General features: G+C 42.6%; 1 protein-coding gene across 6 annotated transcripts in view; it reads left to right on the top strand.

The window, feature by feature from the left end:
- PLAG1 (PLAG1 zinc finger) overlaps positions 1–7,769 on the top strand; it is a 50,684-nt gene extending 42,915 nt beyond the window's left edge. For 4 of the 6 annotated variants that reach the window (XM_058699619.1, XM_058699620.1, XM_058699621.1 and 1 more), the window contains 2 exons: positions 803–1,161; positions 1,683–7,769. In XM_058699619.1, the coding sequence (XP_058555602.1) occupies positions 920–1,161; positions 1,683–2,940 (1,500 nt within the window). In that variant the 5' untranslated portion in view covers positions 803–919 and the 3' untranslated portion in view covers positions 2,941–7,769. The remainder of the gene's footprint in view (positions 1–802; positions 1,162–1,682) is intronic. The other 2 variants (XM_058699623.1, XM_058699624.1) reach the window with 1 other exon arrangement.
- Positions 7,770–14,805: the final 7,036 nt, after the last annotated feature.

Here is a 14,805-nt window from a genome sequence, read left to right as displayed (position 1 = left end):
TCTTGGAGAGGCCTGATGACTCGGGCTCATGCACTAACCTCAGGGTGCCCGATGAACAGAATCCTTTCTGTGATGTGCAAGAAGGCAAGGAAGAAGTACCTCAACCCAATCTTTCTTCCCCCCGAATGATCAGGAGCCGTGATCCTCACTTGCCTCAGTGTAACTTCATCAGATACTCTGATTTCAAGAAGAGAAGTCATTTCTCCTCTTGACTCGGAAATCCTTCTGTGTGTGATAATAGAGAGCAAATCTCCACCCTGGGTGGTGCCTCCAACTCTCTCAGGCCTCCTGTGTCTGCATTAAGCACTTCCTCCGTGAACTAAATGGCTCACAGGGTGCCTATAAGAGTTTCCAGTTGCTTATCTGTGTTTTTCTGTAACACGGAGTCTGCCCAGAGTTGGCTTGCCCAGGCTAAAGGGGTTTTTTCCACGGTAAAAATATTTGCAGAAACCTTTTTATGCTCTTAGATTTCTGTTGTCTGATCCCTTGTCAAAATTGAGGCTTAATAATGCCACTTTTAGTGTCATGTTTTGACGCTTCCTGAAAGTTCCTGGAATCACTGCTGCTTTCCCTACGTACGATCATTTGTCAGGTAGAATTTCAGGGGGGTGCGTGAACTGTTCATTCTGAGCAATGCGTTAAGATGTGTTTTGCGAATATAAAGAAACCTACAGATATTACATTAGACCAGCTGAATCCATTTTATGGTTCCTTTTTGAATTCAAAAGCATCACTTAGCAAGTAAAATTTTTAAAAATTAAATTTAGTTACAAACTAGTTGTTTCTTATTTTTTTTTTCCAGTCCCTTTTTGCTTTCTTTTACGACCACATGAAACTTGAGAAGCCACCTAAAGCTAAATCATTTAGTGGAGTTGGGCAGTTCCCAAGTGTCCAACAAGAAGGCCTGCTTTAGGCTGCGATGGCCACTGTCATTCCTGGTGATTTGTCAGAAGTAAGAGATACCCAGAAAGTCCCTTCAGGGAAACGTAAGCGTGGTGAAACCAAACCAAGAAAAAACTTCCCTTGCCAACTGTGTGACAAGGCCTTTAACAGTGTTGAGAAATTAAAGGTTCACTCCTACTCTCACACAGGAGAGAGGCCCTACAAGTGCATACAACAAGACTGCACCAAGGCCTTTGTTTCTAAGTACAAATTACAAAGGTATTAAACTCTATTTGTCTTTCAGATTATATTTTCTATTATGTTGGCCATTTGAAGCCGTTGTAAACGTATATATCTGTATACACATTCTTTAGCCGCTTTGCAGAGAGGAAATGTTACGTAGATTAGACGTGGGCTAGTTTTAGCGTTCTGAGCCACATACTTTTACGTGTTAGTGTCTTTGGATTTTTTGGTAAATGCAATGCTTAATGAGAGTAGAATTTTCCGTGCGTACAAAGAAATTGCCAGAAAAGGGTACGGACGTTTTACGTGAGTATGTTCGGGCTCGCTCATTTGCTTTCGTAGTCGTAGCTAGAGACCGGCAGAAACTAACGTGGCAACTTAAACGGCTCGAGTCCTGCAGAGCCGAGGGGTAGTGACTGTCCTTGTGGCGCATGCTAAGTTAAGACGCGTCCGTAATCAGGGAGTTTCTGGCGTAGCGTAGTAGCGTAGCTTCCGTTTGAAAAGTGAATCCGTAGCACTTGTGTCGTGGTACTTACAGAATATGTCTGTGTTCAAAGGCACATGGCCACTCACTCTCCTGAGAAAACCCACAAGTGTAATTATTGTGAGAAAATGTTTCACCGGAAGGACCACCTGAAGAACCACCTGCACACGCACGACCCTAACAAAGAGACGTTTAAGTGTGAAGAGTGTGGCAAGAACTACAACACCAAGCTCGGCTTCAAACGTCACCTGGCCCTGCACGCCGCCACCAGCGGTGACCTCACCTGCAAGGTCTGCCTGCAGACGTTCGAAAGCACAGGAGTGCTGCTTGAGCACCTCAAGTCTCACGCGGGCAAGTCGTCCGGCGGGGTCAAGGAGAAGAAGCACCAGTGTGAGCACTGCGACCGCCGCTTCTACACCCGGAAGGACGTCCGGAGACACATGGTGGTGCACACTGGAAGAAAGGACTTCCTCTGTCAGTACTGTGCACAGAGATTTGGGCGGAAGGATCACCTGACTCGCCACATGAAGAAGAGTCACAACCAAGAACTTCTGAAGGTCAAGACGGAACCGGTGGACTTTCTCGATCCATTCACCTGCAACGTTTCCGTGCCTATCAAAGACGAGCTCCTTCCGGTGATGTCCTTACCTTCCAGTGAACTGTTGTCAAAGCCATTCACAAACACTTTGCAGTTAAACCTCTACAACACTCCGTTTCAGTCCATGCAGAGCTCGGGACCCGCCCACCAGATGATCACAACTTTACCTTTGGGAATGACGTGCCCGATAGATATGGACGCTGTCCACCCTTCTCACCACCTTTCTTTCAAATACCCCTTCGGTTCTACCTCATACGCGATTTCGATTCCTGAAAAAGAACAGCCACTAAAGGGGGAAATTGAGAGTTATGTGATGGAGCTGCAAGGCGGCGTGCCCGCCTCATCCCAGGAGTCCCAGGCATCATCATCTAAACTGGGGCTGGATCCTCAGATCGGCTCCCTAGATGATGGCGCGGGGGACCTGTCCCTGTCAAAAAGCTCGATTTCCATCAGCGACCCCCTAAACACACCAGCCTTGGATTTTTCCCAGCTGTTTAATTTCATACCCTTAAACGGCCCTCCCTATAATCCTCTGTCGGTGGGGAGCCTCGGAATGAGCTATTCCCAAGAGGAAGCGCATTCTTCTGTGTCTCAGCTGCCCCCCCAGACCCAGGATCTTCAGGATCCCGCAAACACTATAGGTCTCGGCTCCCTGCACTCACTGTCCGCAGCGTTCACGAGCAGCTTTAGCACAAGCACCACGCTCCCGCGTTTCCATCAGGCTTTCCAGTAGGAGTCCACGACGTGGCCCGAACGCAGAAATCTGTGTGTAGCCCTGCCTTAGGTGACCGTTTGTATTTTAGTGCCTACGTTAAAACAGCATAAACATTTCTGCTTTTGTACAGTACCGATTTTCATTAAGCCAGTATGACACAGAAACAAGCTTTTTATAAGTGAGCTTCGGAACCGTTTGCGTTCAGTTCTGTTTACCTGGGTGTTTTGTCCACGCTCACTGCCAATTGTCCTGTTTTAAGACGGTTTTTCCTCTAGGGGAGCCATTGTTATCAGTAGCGGTAAAGTCTTAACGAGTCCCACGTTCAGATTACTTTTAGATCTTAAAATGTCCAGTTTTGTCCAATAATCATGGCTCTGCCTTTTGACATTTGGCTCGTTAAAGAGTTTTGCAATAGGATGTAAATTTTCTAAAATGTATGTGAATAACCTGAGAGTTTTTAAATTTTTACTAGTCTCTAAATGGATTCATAAGCAAATGTTTCAAATGAATTAAGAATCCAGTTTGGGGAGATGATAGATGTTTCTTTAGCTATACCATAATTTCAGGTCAGTATATTTTGAAGACTTTGCTATTGTCTGGCTCAGATATTTTGCTGTCTTTATTATGCGCACGTAAGGAAAACGAAACCTAAACACAAAGCACCAGTATTTATAGCAAAAAAAGACTCCTGGGAAGGTGACACAGCATTCCATGTTACTCAGTAGTTGGCCTTAAATCAGTACACAGGATATTTTTTGCCACGTTTCAAAGTTGCCCTCTTTCCGATTGAATAGTGCTAGTCACGTTACGGCATGGGACCCTTCAGAGTCAGTGTATGGATCGATCTCTGGGCTCCTTAATCCTTTCCGCCTTTCGTGGCCAAAGGGTGGGTCAAGTGCAGTCAGCAGTTCTATTTTAAAATGTCGGTCCACAGCCCAGAATCGAGAGCCATTGTGGAACACAGGTGTTAGGTGTGTTTATCCCAGAGCGGACCGTCTCTTCTTGGATGGCGTGATAGATAGACTGCTGAGAAGGCAGATGTGTGATGTAAAGCACTTGGTTCGGCTCGGGAACCTGTCTGGGGATCATGTCCCTTGTTGCCAGGGTTGGAAACTAGCCTCTTGAGGCGTAAAGTCAAAGCATATCGCTCACGTCACTCTTACTTAATGGGAAAGCGACGATCGAGAAGAGTGTGTTCCCTGGACGCAGCAGTTCTTATGGGCTTTCCTCCTAGTAGACAACCACCACCATCTTTCTGAAGGTCACATTATATTCTTCTAAGTGTTAGCTGGGACATCCGCCTAAGAAACATATCTATTAAGCACTTGTTAACGCCTTATTTGGGGACCCTGTCTGTTGGGGTGGGTAGGAGGGGGAAGGTTTATAGAAGAGTGTATATCTCTTGAAAAAAAAAAAAAAAGGAAGAAAGAAAAAGAGAAGAAAAATATTTCTGAGTACTCATGAGCCCTGTACGGAAGCTTCTTTTTTTCCACTCACAGGGCCGATTATCACTGCAGATTGCGATGTTTACCCAGAATTTCTAAACACGAGTGCAGATTACGGAATATAATACATTATTTAAAATATTTGGGAGTAGTATAATTTGTGGAAAAATGTAAATTGTAATAATGTAAAGGGGGGGGTTCACTATATATATTATACACACACACATATATCGCACTTCATAGAACCAGAGTTGCTCTCTTAAGGGAGCTTTGGCTCCTGATATTTTATCATGCTCCTATTTTTTTTTTAAATTCTAGGAGCAGTAGTTTTTATACTTATGTATTTAAATTTTATTATTAAAAATTACATTTTATAAAAAGTGTGTTCCAAAGGCATTAAAATTATATATGTTAATAAGGAAATACATTTAAAATTTTTTTCAAACTGCTCCTAAGCTTTTGCTTAGGAGGCTATTTGCTCTGAAAGTAGGCTTTTAGCTCTGCTTTATTACTGCTTCCTTTAGTTTCTATGAAACAGATTGCTTACTTAAATCATTAGTTGAATGATTAGTGTTCAATATTGCTTTAATCACCATTAAAAAAAAAAGGAAAAAGAAATTGGTGACAGAGCACAAATAGATAGAAAACCTATTTTTAAGTAAACGTCACAAATACAAGTGTGGAAGCACTACTTTGTCTAAAATTTGCTTCAGGAGAAGTCAAATTAATGACCTGGGACGCTGGCCTTGGTAGGCTGGATGTCACTGCTCATAAACGATTAAAGAGGGAGTACCAGGATTTCTGCAGCAAAGCATTTTGGAAATGGGGAATGGCACCATATGCGTGTATATCTTTTTAGCCTAATTCTCGCCCTGCACGGAATTCAGACACACGGAGGCATTTCTTTCAGGGCACCTGGGTTAGAATTGTAGAGTCTTAATATTCACGTGAACACCCCTCTCTGGCTGTTGCTGCCTCACAGACTTGAAATAACGCTTCCGAGGAAGAGGGACTTTCAGCTCTCTTGTTTTTCACATTGACTCTACTGGTCACCAGACCCTTTTGGAGAGAATTTCTGTTAAACACGAGGCAGCCTCATTTACTTTAATTGCACAACGGTCTAACAAGGATGCAACACAGAACTGGCTCTTTTTTCCTAGAAAAAGAAAAGTGGACATGTGTTTTTACATCACCTGGATGTGTTAAAAATAATGATTGCCAATGCTGTTTTTCACTCTCCCCGTGGCCAGAAGCCTCATCCTTGACATTTCTAGTAGTGCCTTTGCTTGGTTTAAAAAAAGAAAAAGCAAAAAAAGGGATTAAGGAAAAACGTAAAAATAATTCAGTTTCTTAGAATTTGGACCTCAGACAAGATATTGAACCTCATTCAGTTTGAACTTCCACACGCGTGCACAGATTCGATCCGCAGACACAGAAGCACGAGTGCGGAAGGGTCTTGGCACCGTAAGCAATATCCACTGATGTATGCAAATATCATCTTCATAGTAAAGTGGTCACTGTTAAAATTCACATTTTAAACTCCTGTTACCGAGTGCAGTTTGCAAAACTCCGGTCGTCCTGGCTGATCACACATCACTCTTTGTGCAACTTTTTCGTTTCATTTCGTGTTTCTTCCAAGCTGTGTATTTCTGCCTATTTGTTGCTTGTGCTTTATTAGTCATTTGTGGAATATAGTGATATATTGTGTTAATTGGGACAGTAGCGGTTTTTAAAAACCATATACTGACTGAAACATGAGCCAGAGCTGACTGCTTTATTAAGCTAATAATGAATGTTAAAAGAGTACATAATTCAGGATCGTTCATCTAGTAAGCAATACACGTATATAGGCCAATATTTTTTTTTTTTAAAAAAATAGAGCTTGGTCAACCTCTATACTACACATATTACAAGATATAGCACTTTCAAAACGAATCTAAACCTTTACAGAAACTTTCTTATAGGTTATGCCTTTTATTTTAAGACTTATTATAATTTGTTTCAAGTGCCATTAGATGATATATATGTAGGCCTTTGATATATAATGCTTTGTGTTCAAAAATGGTAGATGGTATTTTAAACAGGTACATTTTTACAGTGTTTTCTTATCAATTTGCTATATTGCACAGAATCAGTGTGTGTCTTTTCATAAGGTTTTACAATGGTTTATTTTTTTACGAGGTTTACGTGTCTCAAAACACACTGTCTTCCCAGTATGTAAATTAAAGAATACCAGTTCACCCAAGTTGCTTCTAGCCTACTGAGATCCACGTGACATCGGAGGAGATCTTCTAAATGGCGAGCATTCGTCATTAGCAATGGCAGACTGTTGTCTCTGACGAGTAGTGCCTCAGTTGACTCTGTCTTCTTTTTCTCACAGGGTGTCAGCAGCCATGCCTACACCACAGATAGTCTTGCTGTGATCACCTAGATCCACGCGAGTCGTGTTGTGTAGTTTTTGTGCTCAGAACCCTCCGGGGCGCCCTTTCGATCACGTAGAGCAGACCCATGCCACCAGCATTGGTAAAGGCACACGTAGGCCCTCATCCCCCTTAGGCCCTTCTACATTATCAGCCCTCTGAGGATGGAAAGGCAGTGTCTTTTGATAAGTGCTCTAGCTCTAGAAATGACAAGAACCATTGCTAATGTATGAAACACTTCCTTGTATAAGCTTCAGTGGTACAGACGAACCAGAATGAATGTTTATCTTCTCAGAAACACTCCTTCGGTATTATGTTGGGTCATGCTGCTAATGGAACTTGGGATACAACTCTTCATGGTGCTACAGACTTCTCTGTCTCGTTCAGTCATATTTTTGTATCCATAGGAAAACAAGAGGACTCCATTAGGCGTAAAGGTGTACAATATATTTTTATACTGTGACTCAATTTGTCATGAACAGACTTTTACGGCACCCACCACAATGTATTCGCGTGCACTTGCAAAAGGAAATCCGGGACGTGCAAATGTTACCGGAACAAACCCAGCTTTTGTCTGCGAGGTGACTATTACTCAAAGTGAAAAGTGGGCTTCGTAATACGGTGTGGAGTGAAGAACATGCTGTAGGTTACTAACAGCCCTTTGAATTTAACAAAAACTGGGAATCCACTAGGAAATGGATTGCATCATGCCTGAGCATAAGCTGGACTGCTGAAATTGTACTTTTAGCTGACGAGAAAGTGTTTGGACTAGTACTCTCAAGATGTTCTAATGATAAAGGTGTGAGTCAGAATAGACCAGAAAAATCTGCATTCCAGGCTGAATTTTTGTATATTTTTCTTGCATTTAAAAATCGCTATTCTGTGATATGGGGAAATCAAGTGGCTTATCATGTATATCGTGTACTTAAAATGTATTCACAAACTACTGTTGTATTTGTATAAAATATAGACAAAGATCGTATTTTTTGTGTGTGTATAAGCTCTGTAAAATAGCAATCACATTATGAAGCTGCACTGATACATTTTAAACATCCACATCCAAAGAAGCAGGCTATTTATTGTCCAGTTACCCAGATATAAAATATTACTTTGCTGCTAATTAAACAATAGTACTGCAGCTTTTTGTGGCCTACAGTGTGATGTTTGCTGTAAGAAAAAGATATGTGAACTCCACAGAATATATGAATAAAATTCTAGAATGGCTTTAGATAATGTAGCCCTTCCTGAAGTTTTAATAGAGGATCAATTTCTATTGGGTAAAACTCCTTTCCTTCACTTCGAATTTTAAAGATTTTCTCCTGGGGTTAACCTGAGGTTCTAGTAGCTGGCTGGAGGACAATGCTTGGTTGTTGAAAGGAAATGTGAAGTTCCAGGGGTTCTTTTGTTTTGTTGGAAAACTTTTGTACCTTTCAAGGAAGGATAGAAACTGTGAATAAAAAACAGTCGAAATATCATGCATCAAAACTTTAATCCAGGTGAGAGTCCAGAAAAAAGAATTCCCACAAGGCCATTAGAATGTATAAACCCATAATGGTTCTTGTTCCCGTGACATAAGATTGGCCTTAAGCATTCCTTTCACACGAAGTGTCGGCCGGTTCCGGTAAATTATCCTTTTGGAGGTTCCCTGGGGGCTCTTCGTCTAAAATTTTGCTGAAAACCCTCCCGTGACGGTTAACTGGACCAAAACGCACACACCGCTTCATCTAAAACTCATCGGTTAAACAGTAATGCAGCTTCAGAAAGAGGGAAATGGTCGGAAGATTCAGTGAGTAATCTGAGCAGAACCAATTGTAGAAATAATTTGTCACGGATCCCCCAGCACCTCTTTCGGTGTGAGAGGAAAAGTCCCTCTTTATACCTTTGGCTCTCCCGATTTAAGGCTCACCTCCTCCTTTCCCGTACTTCATTCCAGGAAGATCTAAAAGCGTTTCTTTGTTAACTCTTAACGTTAACGCTGAAGACATTCTTACTTAAATTCGTGCATATGAAATATTTCAAGGACTGTCGATCAAAACACGATGCTTTCCTTAGTTACAAAGGCTTAGAAAAAGTACGTTTGGGATTAATTCACTCAAGGTATAATCTCCCTAATGGAAAAGTCATTAGAAACGCAGTTTGTTCATTGCTTCCTAGACCCAGTGGGGTTAAAAGACTTTTTCATTTGTGTTATCGTTAAATGCAAAAGTTCATACCAAGGATTTACCATCCAGGGGAGGCAGAGGTTCAGTCTGGCTGTACACAGCTTGCGGTCTGCTGTCACGTTTCCTTAATCAAACATCTCTTCAGCAAAAGGCACCACTTTGTGCTAAGTCCTAGGGGTATTCCAAAGAAATCAGCTTTATAAAAAGAAGGTGATTTCCTGATCAAGCCTCCGACTGATGATGGCAGCATCATTGCAGTTGGGGAAAGCCTAAAAACTGTATTGAGCCATACCCAGTTACCCTTTTTTGCAGATCAAAAGTGGTCAAAAGTTGGCAATTTCAGCCTAAAACGAAAACCAAACAAACAAAAAGTCCAGGATGTCTTGACTTCACTGCGTTCTGTTGAACACAGAGGTCAATAATACATTCTTCTACTCAGAAGGTGTTTGACTCTTGGCCAGTGTGATGGTTAATTCTATGCACCAACATGGCCGGGCCGTGGTACTCGGACAAGATGTTGTTGTGGGGGTATTTTTTAGATGTCATTAGCATCTATACTCAGCTCACTTTAAAACAGACTACCCTCCATAAGGTGGGTGGGCCTCATCCAATCAGTTGAAGGCCTTCAGGAGAAAAGACTTGAGGTTCCCCAGCAAGAGGGAATTCTGCCACCCACCCCCCCTCCCCCCCACCGACTGCCTTCAGACTCGGGCTGCAACAGCAACACTTCTCTGGGTCTCCAGCCTGCTGCCCTGCCCTGCACATTTCGGGCTTGTCAATTCCGTGATCACGTGAGCCAATTTCTTTTCTATTTATATGTTTATGTTTATATTTATATTATTTATATTTATATACATGTCCGATTGGTTTCTCTGGAGAACCCTGGCTAATACAACTAGTGTCAACTGTCATTCTTTAGAGGTGCTGGTTTTACCTGGAAAGAAATAGAAATCTTTCGATCTCTGATGACAGTGTTCTGCCAGAGAACGTAAATTCCCAGGTTCTGAATGCTTTAGAGAAGAATCACACACACAGAAGAACACAGTGCGTAGTGGAGATCGTACACATAAAGGAGTTGTCAGAATCTCCTTTTCTGTGCTGTTGTTTTGGCTCCCGTTATTGCCAATGAAAAGGGTTTTCTCCTAATGAGCAAGTTTTTACAAAACATCAACGGGCTAACTCTGCTTTCCTCCGTAGAAGCATGCTTGAAATGTAGACCAATATTTATTATACGTGCATGAGTGGAAATATTTGTGAGTTGAATCTTTTCTGAAAGCAGGCAAGAGTCCATTTATAATACCACCTCAGTCAAGGGGTTCAGAGGGGACGAGAGTCACAACTCCCATAAGCTATGGAGTTTTCTATTTCCCGTTAGAATTTTTGCAAAGGTTTAACTTGGTTTACTCTATTTGTAACTGGAGAACTTTAATCTTGGGGGTGGCGGGGGGCTTTCAAAGTATTGCCAGTGCATTCAGTAGTCTTACTGGAATGATGTTTCTAAAAATACATAATTGATCTGATATTAACGCTGACACACCCCTGATGACATTTCTAGGAAGGCTCCTAGAACCAGACTTTCATGCCCTAGGAATGTTCATTGTGTAAGTGGGTTAATGGCCTAAGCCTTGCCCTACTTAAGATTTCAAGGTATGTCAACTTTTCCCACCCCAGAATTAGTGGCCTCAGTGGCTTTAACAGATACACACCCTTTTAAACATCTCAAAGACCTTATTGTTTCAAGCCTCCAGGCAGATTAGTTCAACTCATCCCCGGTTTTCTAAATTAAATCACCTACTGCAGGAGTAAAGGGCTACATATTGTATTTTCTGTTGTAAATTCTTTCATACGATATTTCCGTATTTGCTTTTAAATTGTACCTTTACTAACAGAGCATCAGGCTAGTAGTACCAGTGGACCCTGGAAATTCTCATCCATTCTTTTTTTTTTTTTTTTTTTTTTAATATTTATTTATTTTTAAGAGAGAGACAGAGTGTGAGCAGGGGAGGGGCAGAGAGAGCCAGAGACACAGAATTGGATGCAGGCTCCAGGCTCTGAGCTGTCAGCACAAAGCCCGATGCGGGGCTTGAACTCACAAACCATGAGATCATGACTTGAGCCGAAGTCAGACGCTCAACCAACTGAGCCACCCAGGCGCCCCAATTCTCATCCATTCTTAGCAGTGTCTGCCCATTGCCTCCCCTCCGCCTTCTCTCCTTGTCATGTGAAGTGACTCACTGTTCCCTGTGCTTCTCCAACCCTTTGGCTTCACCTGTCCTCTTCTCCGTCCCCGGAATGCCTCCTTCTTCTGCTGCTGCTCAGGAATCCCACATGCCAAAATCTCAGCCATGCTGCACCCCCATTCCGCACCTTCCCTGGTCTCACCCACTGAAAGGTAACTTATTTTCCCTATGAACACTTACTACAGCAATGAGGTCTTCTCAGGGATGTGTACATGTTTTAACTCTCCTGAGCACTTGAGGGCGAAACTGTTCACACATTTCCCTGCATGTAGCAAATAATTAACACACGTTTGTTGGTGTTGGCTGCGGGGCCATCAACCATCTTAATAATTAGGACATGTGTTTTAAAAGAAATACTCTTTCGGGGTTCCTGGGTGGCTCAGTCAGTTGAGCGCCTGACTCTTGATTTCGGCTCGGGTCGTGATCCCAAGGTCTCAGACTCTGCGCTGAATACGGAGCCTGCTTGGGATTCTCTCTCTCCCTCTCCCCCTCCCCCACATGCTGGTGTGTGTGTCCTCTCTCTCTTAGAGAAATAAATATTTTAAAAATAAAAAAGATGGCGTGATCATATTTAAAACGTCCATTTTGTTCTGCCCTTTTGCATCAAAACGGCAAAGTCCACAACAATGTACTATTTCCCAGAAGTGAACCACCTGACATGACTTCACTACAATGGCCCACAACTGGAGAGCCTCTGAGAAATCTAATTCTTGTAAATTTGTACTGCAGAAGCTCGTAGCAAGGAGCCGTTAGCTCTGTTTAAAATTTCTGGAAGGTGGGTGACAAGATAATAGGCATCAGTAGGTAAGGTTCTCTCTCTCTCTTTTTTTTTTTTTTTTTTTAGTTTATTTATTGTGAGAGAGAGAGAGAGAGAGAGAGAGAACAAGTGGGGGAGGGGCAGAGAGAAGGAGAGACAATCCCAAGCAGGCTCCACACCATCAGCACGTGTAGCCCGACGCAGGGCTCAAACCCACAAACTTTGAAATCATGACCTGAGCCGAGATCAAGAGTTGGATGCTCAACCGACTGACCCACCCATGTGCCCCAATAGGCAAGTTTCTTGAGATTTTTATTTCATCAAGTAAAGTTCTTGTAACAGAAACTATCTCTTCGAAATCCCCTTAGATCTTACTTAAATTTTAACTTGCCCCATCTTTACAGTTAGACCACTGAATAAAAAGCCACTGAAGGGGAACCTTTTTGTTCGCTTATCCTACACGGACAGTGCAAATGCATTCGTTCTTAAAAAAAAAAAAAAAATCAAAACCAAACTTTAAAACAAGCAGACGTTGGAAGTTCTCCCCTCACCTTGGCAGACTAGCCCAGGGCGTGAAGGCTGCTTCCCCAGGGCCTCCAGCTACCCCAGGCTGGGCACCGGTCTCCGGACACCGCTCGAGCTCCTTCTGTCTCAGGCAGCCGAATTTCCCCACCGGAACCCGCCCCACACGCCTCTTACGGGGAGAGGCATCGCTTACCACATGCAAGGCTACAAGCAGAAATCTCTTAAAAAGTCTCATGCTTTACCTTCAGTTTTCAAATTCTGGGAAGATAACAAAAACCGTGTGTCTCTGCCTCCCTTGTCAGCACTTACTACTATCTTCATTTTACAGGAAGGAACTAAGGCTCGGAGAGATTGTGAGTTGGAAGTGGCAGGTTTTAAACCAGGTCATTTGACTCTGGGGTCCCACGCCAATTGACCACTATGGTTTCAGGGAAGGCAATATCCAGGCATCCAAAAGGAGAGAAGAAAGTGGGGGTTGAGCATTGGGGAGACAGTGCCCCCAAAATACGATGAGAATTTTTCGCTGGGCTGAAGGAAGACCCAAGACCTGAGATCAACAACGAGCGGAAGAGGATTACCAAAAAAGGTCTGTTCCACCAAGACAAAGTATAAGGAACATTTCCACACAATACAACCTAGCAGCAAAATACATAGACCAATATCTTAGGAGAAATTCTAGGAGGATTTGGTGAAGCCACAATCCCAGTTAAGAAAATACGGGAATTTTTTTTTTTTTTTTTTTTAATTTGAGAAAGAGAGATAGAGAGAGAGCATATGTGGGGGGTAGGGGAGCAGAGGGAAAGAGAGAATCTTAAGCAGCCTCCACACTCAGCACAGAGCCCACTGCGGGGCTCAATCCCACAACTCAGGGAGAGGACATCTACATTACGGCAGGATTTATCTTTCTTTATACTTTTTTTTTAAGTTTGTTTATCTTGAGAGAGACAAAGACAGCCTGATCAGGGGAGGGGCAGAGAGAGGGAGAGAGAGGGCATCCCTAGCAGGCTCCGCACTGCTAACGTAGAGCCAGACGTGGGGCTCGAACTCATGAAACTGTGAGATCACGACCTGAGCTGAAACCAAGAGTTGGTCACTCAACCATGACCTGAGCCAAAATCAAGAGTTGGACGCTCAACCAACTGAGCTACCCAGGCGCCCCCCCCCCAAAAAAAATGTGGGGAATTATGAAAATAAATGAAAAGCAAAAATAAAAAAATTTAGGTCCCAGATGCTTACAATCTGGAAGAAAATCAGAACTGACATCAGACTTACCTGAAACACTGAACGATAGAAGCCAGTAGAGTCAACTAAGTCGTCAAACAGATGTGCGAGCAAAATATGAGTTCTGACACGTAGATATTTAGAAAGTAAATTATTGTCTTTTTATTAAAAAAGATAAAAAAGCTACAAATAATCCAGAGAAGAAACAATGGAATCAATATGGACATCTCAAGAAAGCAGAAGGTAAGTGGTGAATAATAATGCTAATAATTTGATTAAATCTAAAGTATGATCATTTGTTAGTGGAAAGTATTTTTGAAAGATAAATCCTACTGGGGCACCTGGGTGGCTCAGTTGGTTGAGTGACCAACTCTTGGTTTCAGCTCAGGTCGTGATCTCACAGTTTCATGAGTTCGAGCCCCACGTCTGGCTCTACGTTAGCAGTGCGGAGCCTGCTAGAGATGTCCTCTCTCTCCCTCTCTCTGCCCCTCCCCTGATCAGGCTGTCTTTGTCTCTCTCAAGATAAACAAACTTAAAAAAAAAAAGTATAAAGAAAGATAAATCCTGCTGTGATGTAGATGTCCTCAAGGGGGTATGTGGTAATCATAAAAGTAGCTAGGGCTTACATATCAAGGTTTGAACACACATGAAAACAGGAGTAAAATAATTTGGAGACCTCTGCATGAAGCCATATAGCAAGGTGCTAGGGAGTGAGATTTGGAAAAATCCAGTTTGGTTGGGGAGCAATTTAGAGCAAAAATAATACTGGAAAAGCTCAACTCAAAAAAACATTTTTTTAAGGTTTATTTTTGAGAGAGAGTGGGGGAAGGGGGCAGGGGCAGAGAGAGACAGAGACACAGAATCCGAAGCAGGCTCCAGGCTCGCAGCTGTCAGCACAGAGCCCGACATGGGGCTCGAACTCGTGAGATCATGACCTGAATTGAGACCTGTATTGAGTCACCAAGAACAAAAAATAAATTCCCCCCGCCACACCCAATAGTGAAATATTTCCACAGGCACGGCAGAATTTTGAATTCTCCCAAACTTCTTAAACCCTGATAAATATTGCCAGACGAAGGTGAGCATTTTTCTCTGTATTTATTCTTCTCTCAG

The sequence above is a fragment of the Neofelis nebulosa genome, chromosome 14 (genome assembly GCF_028018385.1).
Source record: "Neofelis nebulosa isolate mNeoNeb1 chromosome 14, mNeoNeb1.pri, whole genome shotgun sequence".
Classification (NCBI taxonomy): Eukaryota; Metazoa; Chordata; class Mammalia; order Carnivora; family Felidae; genus Neofelis; species Neofelis nebulosa.
The sequence above is the reverse complement of the archived record's forward strand: the minus strand, read 5'-3'. Positions and strand labels throughout refer to the sequence as shown.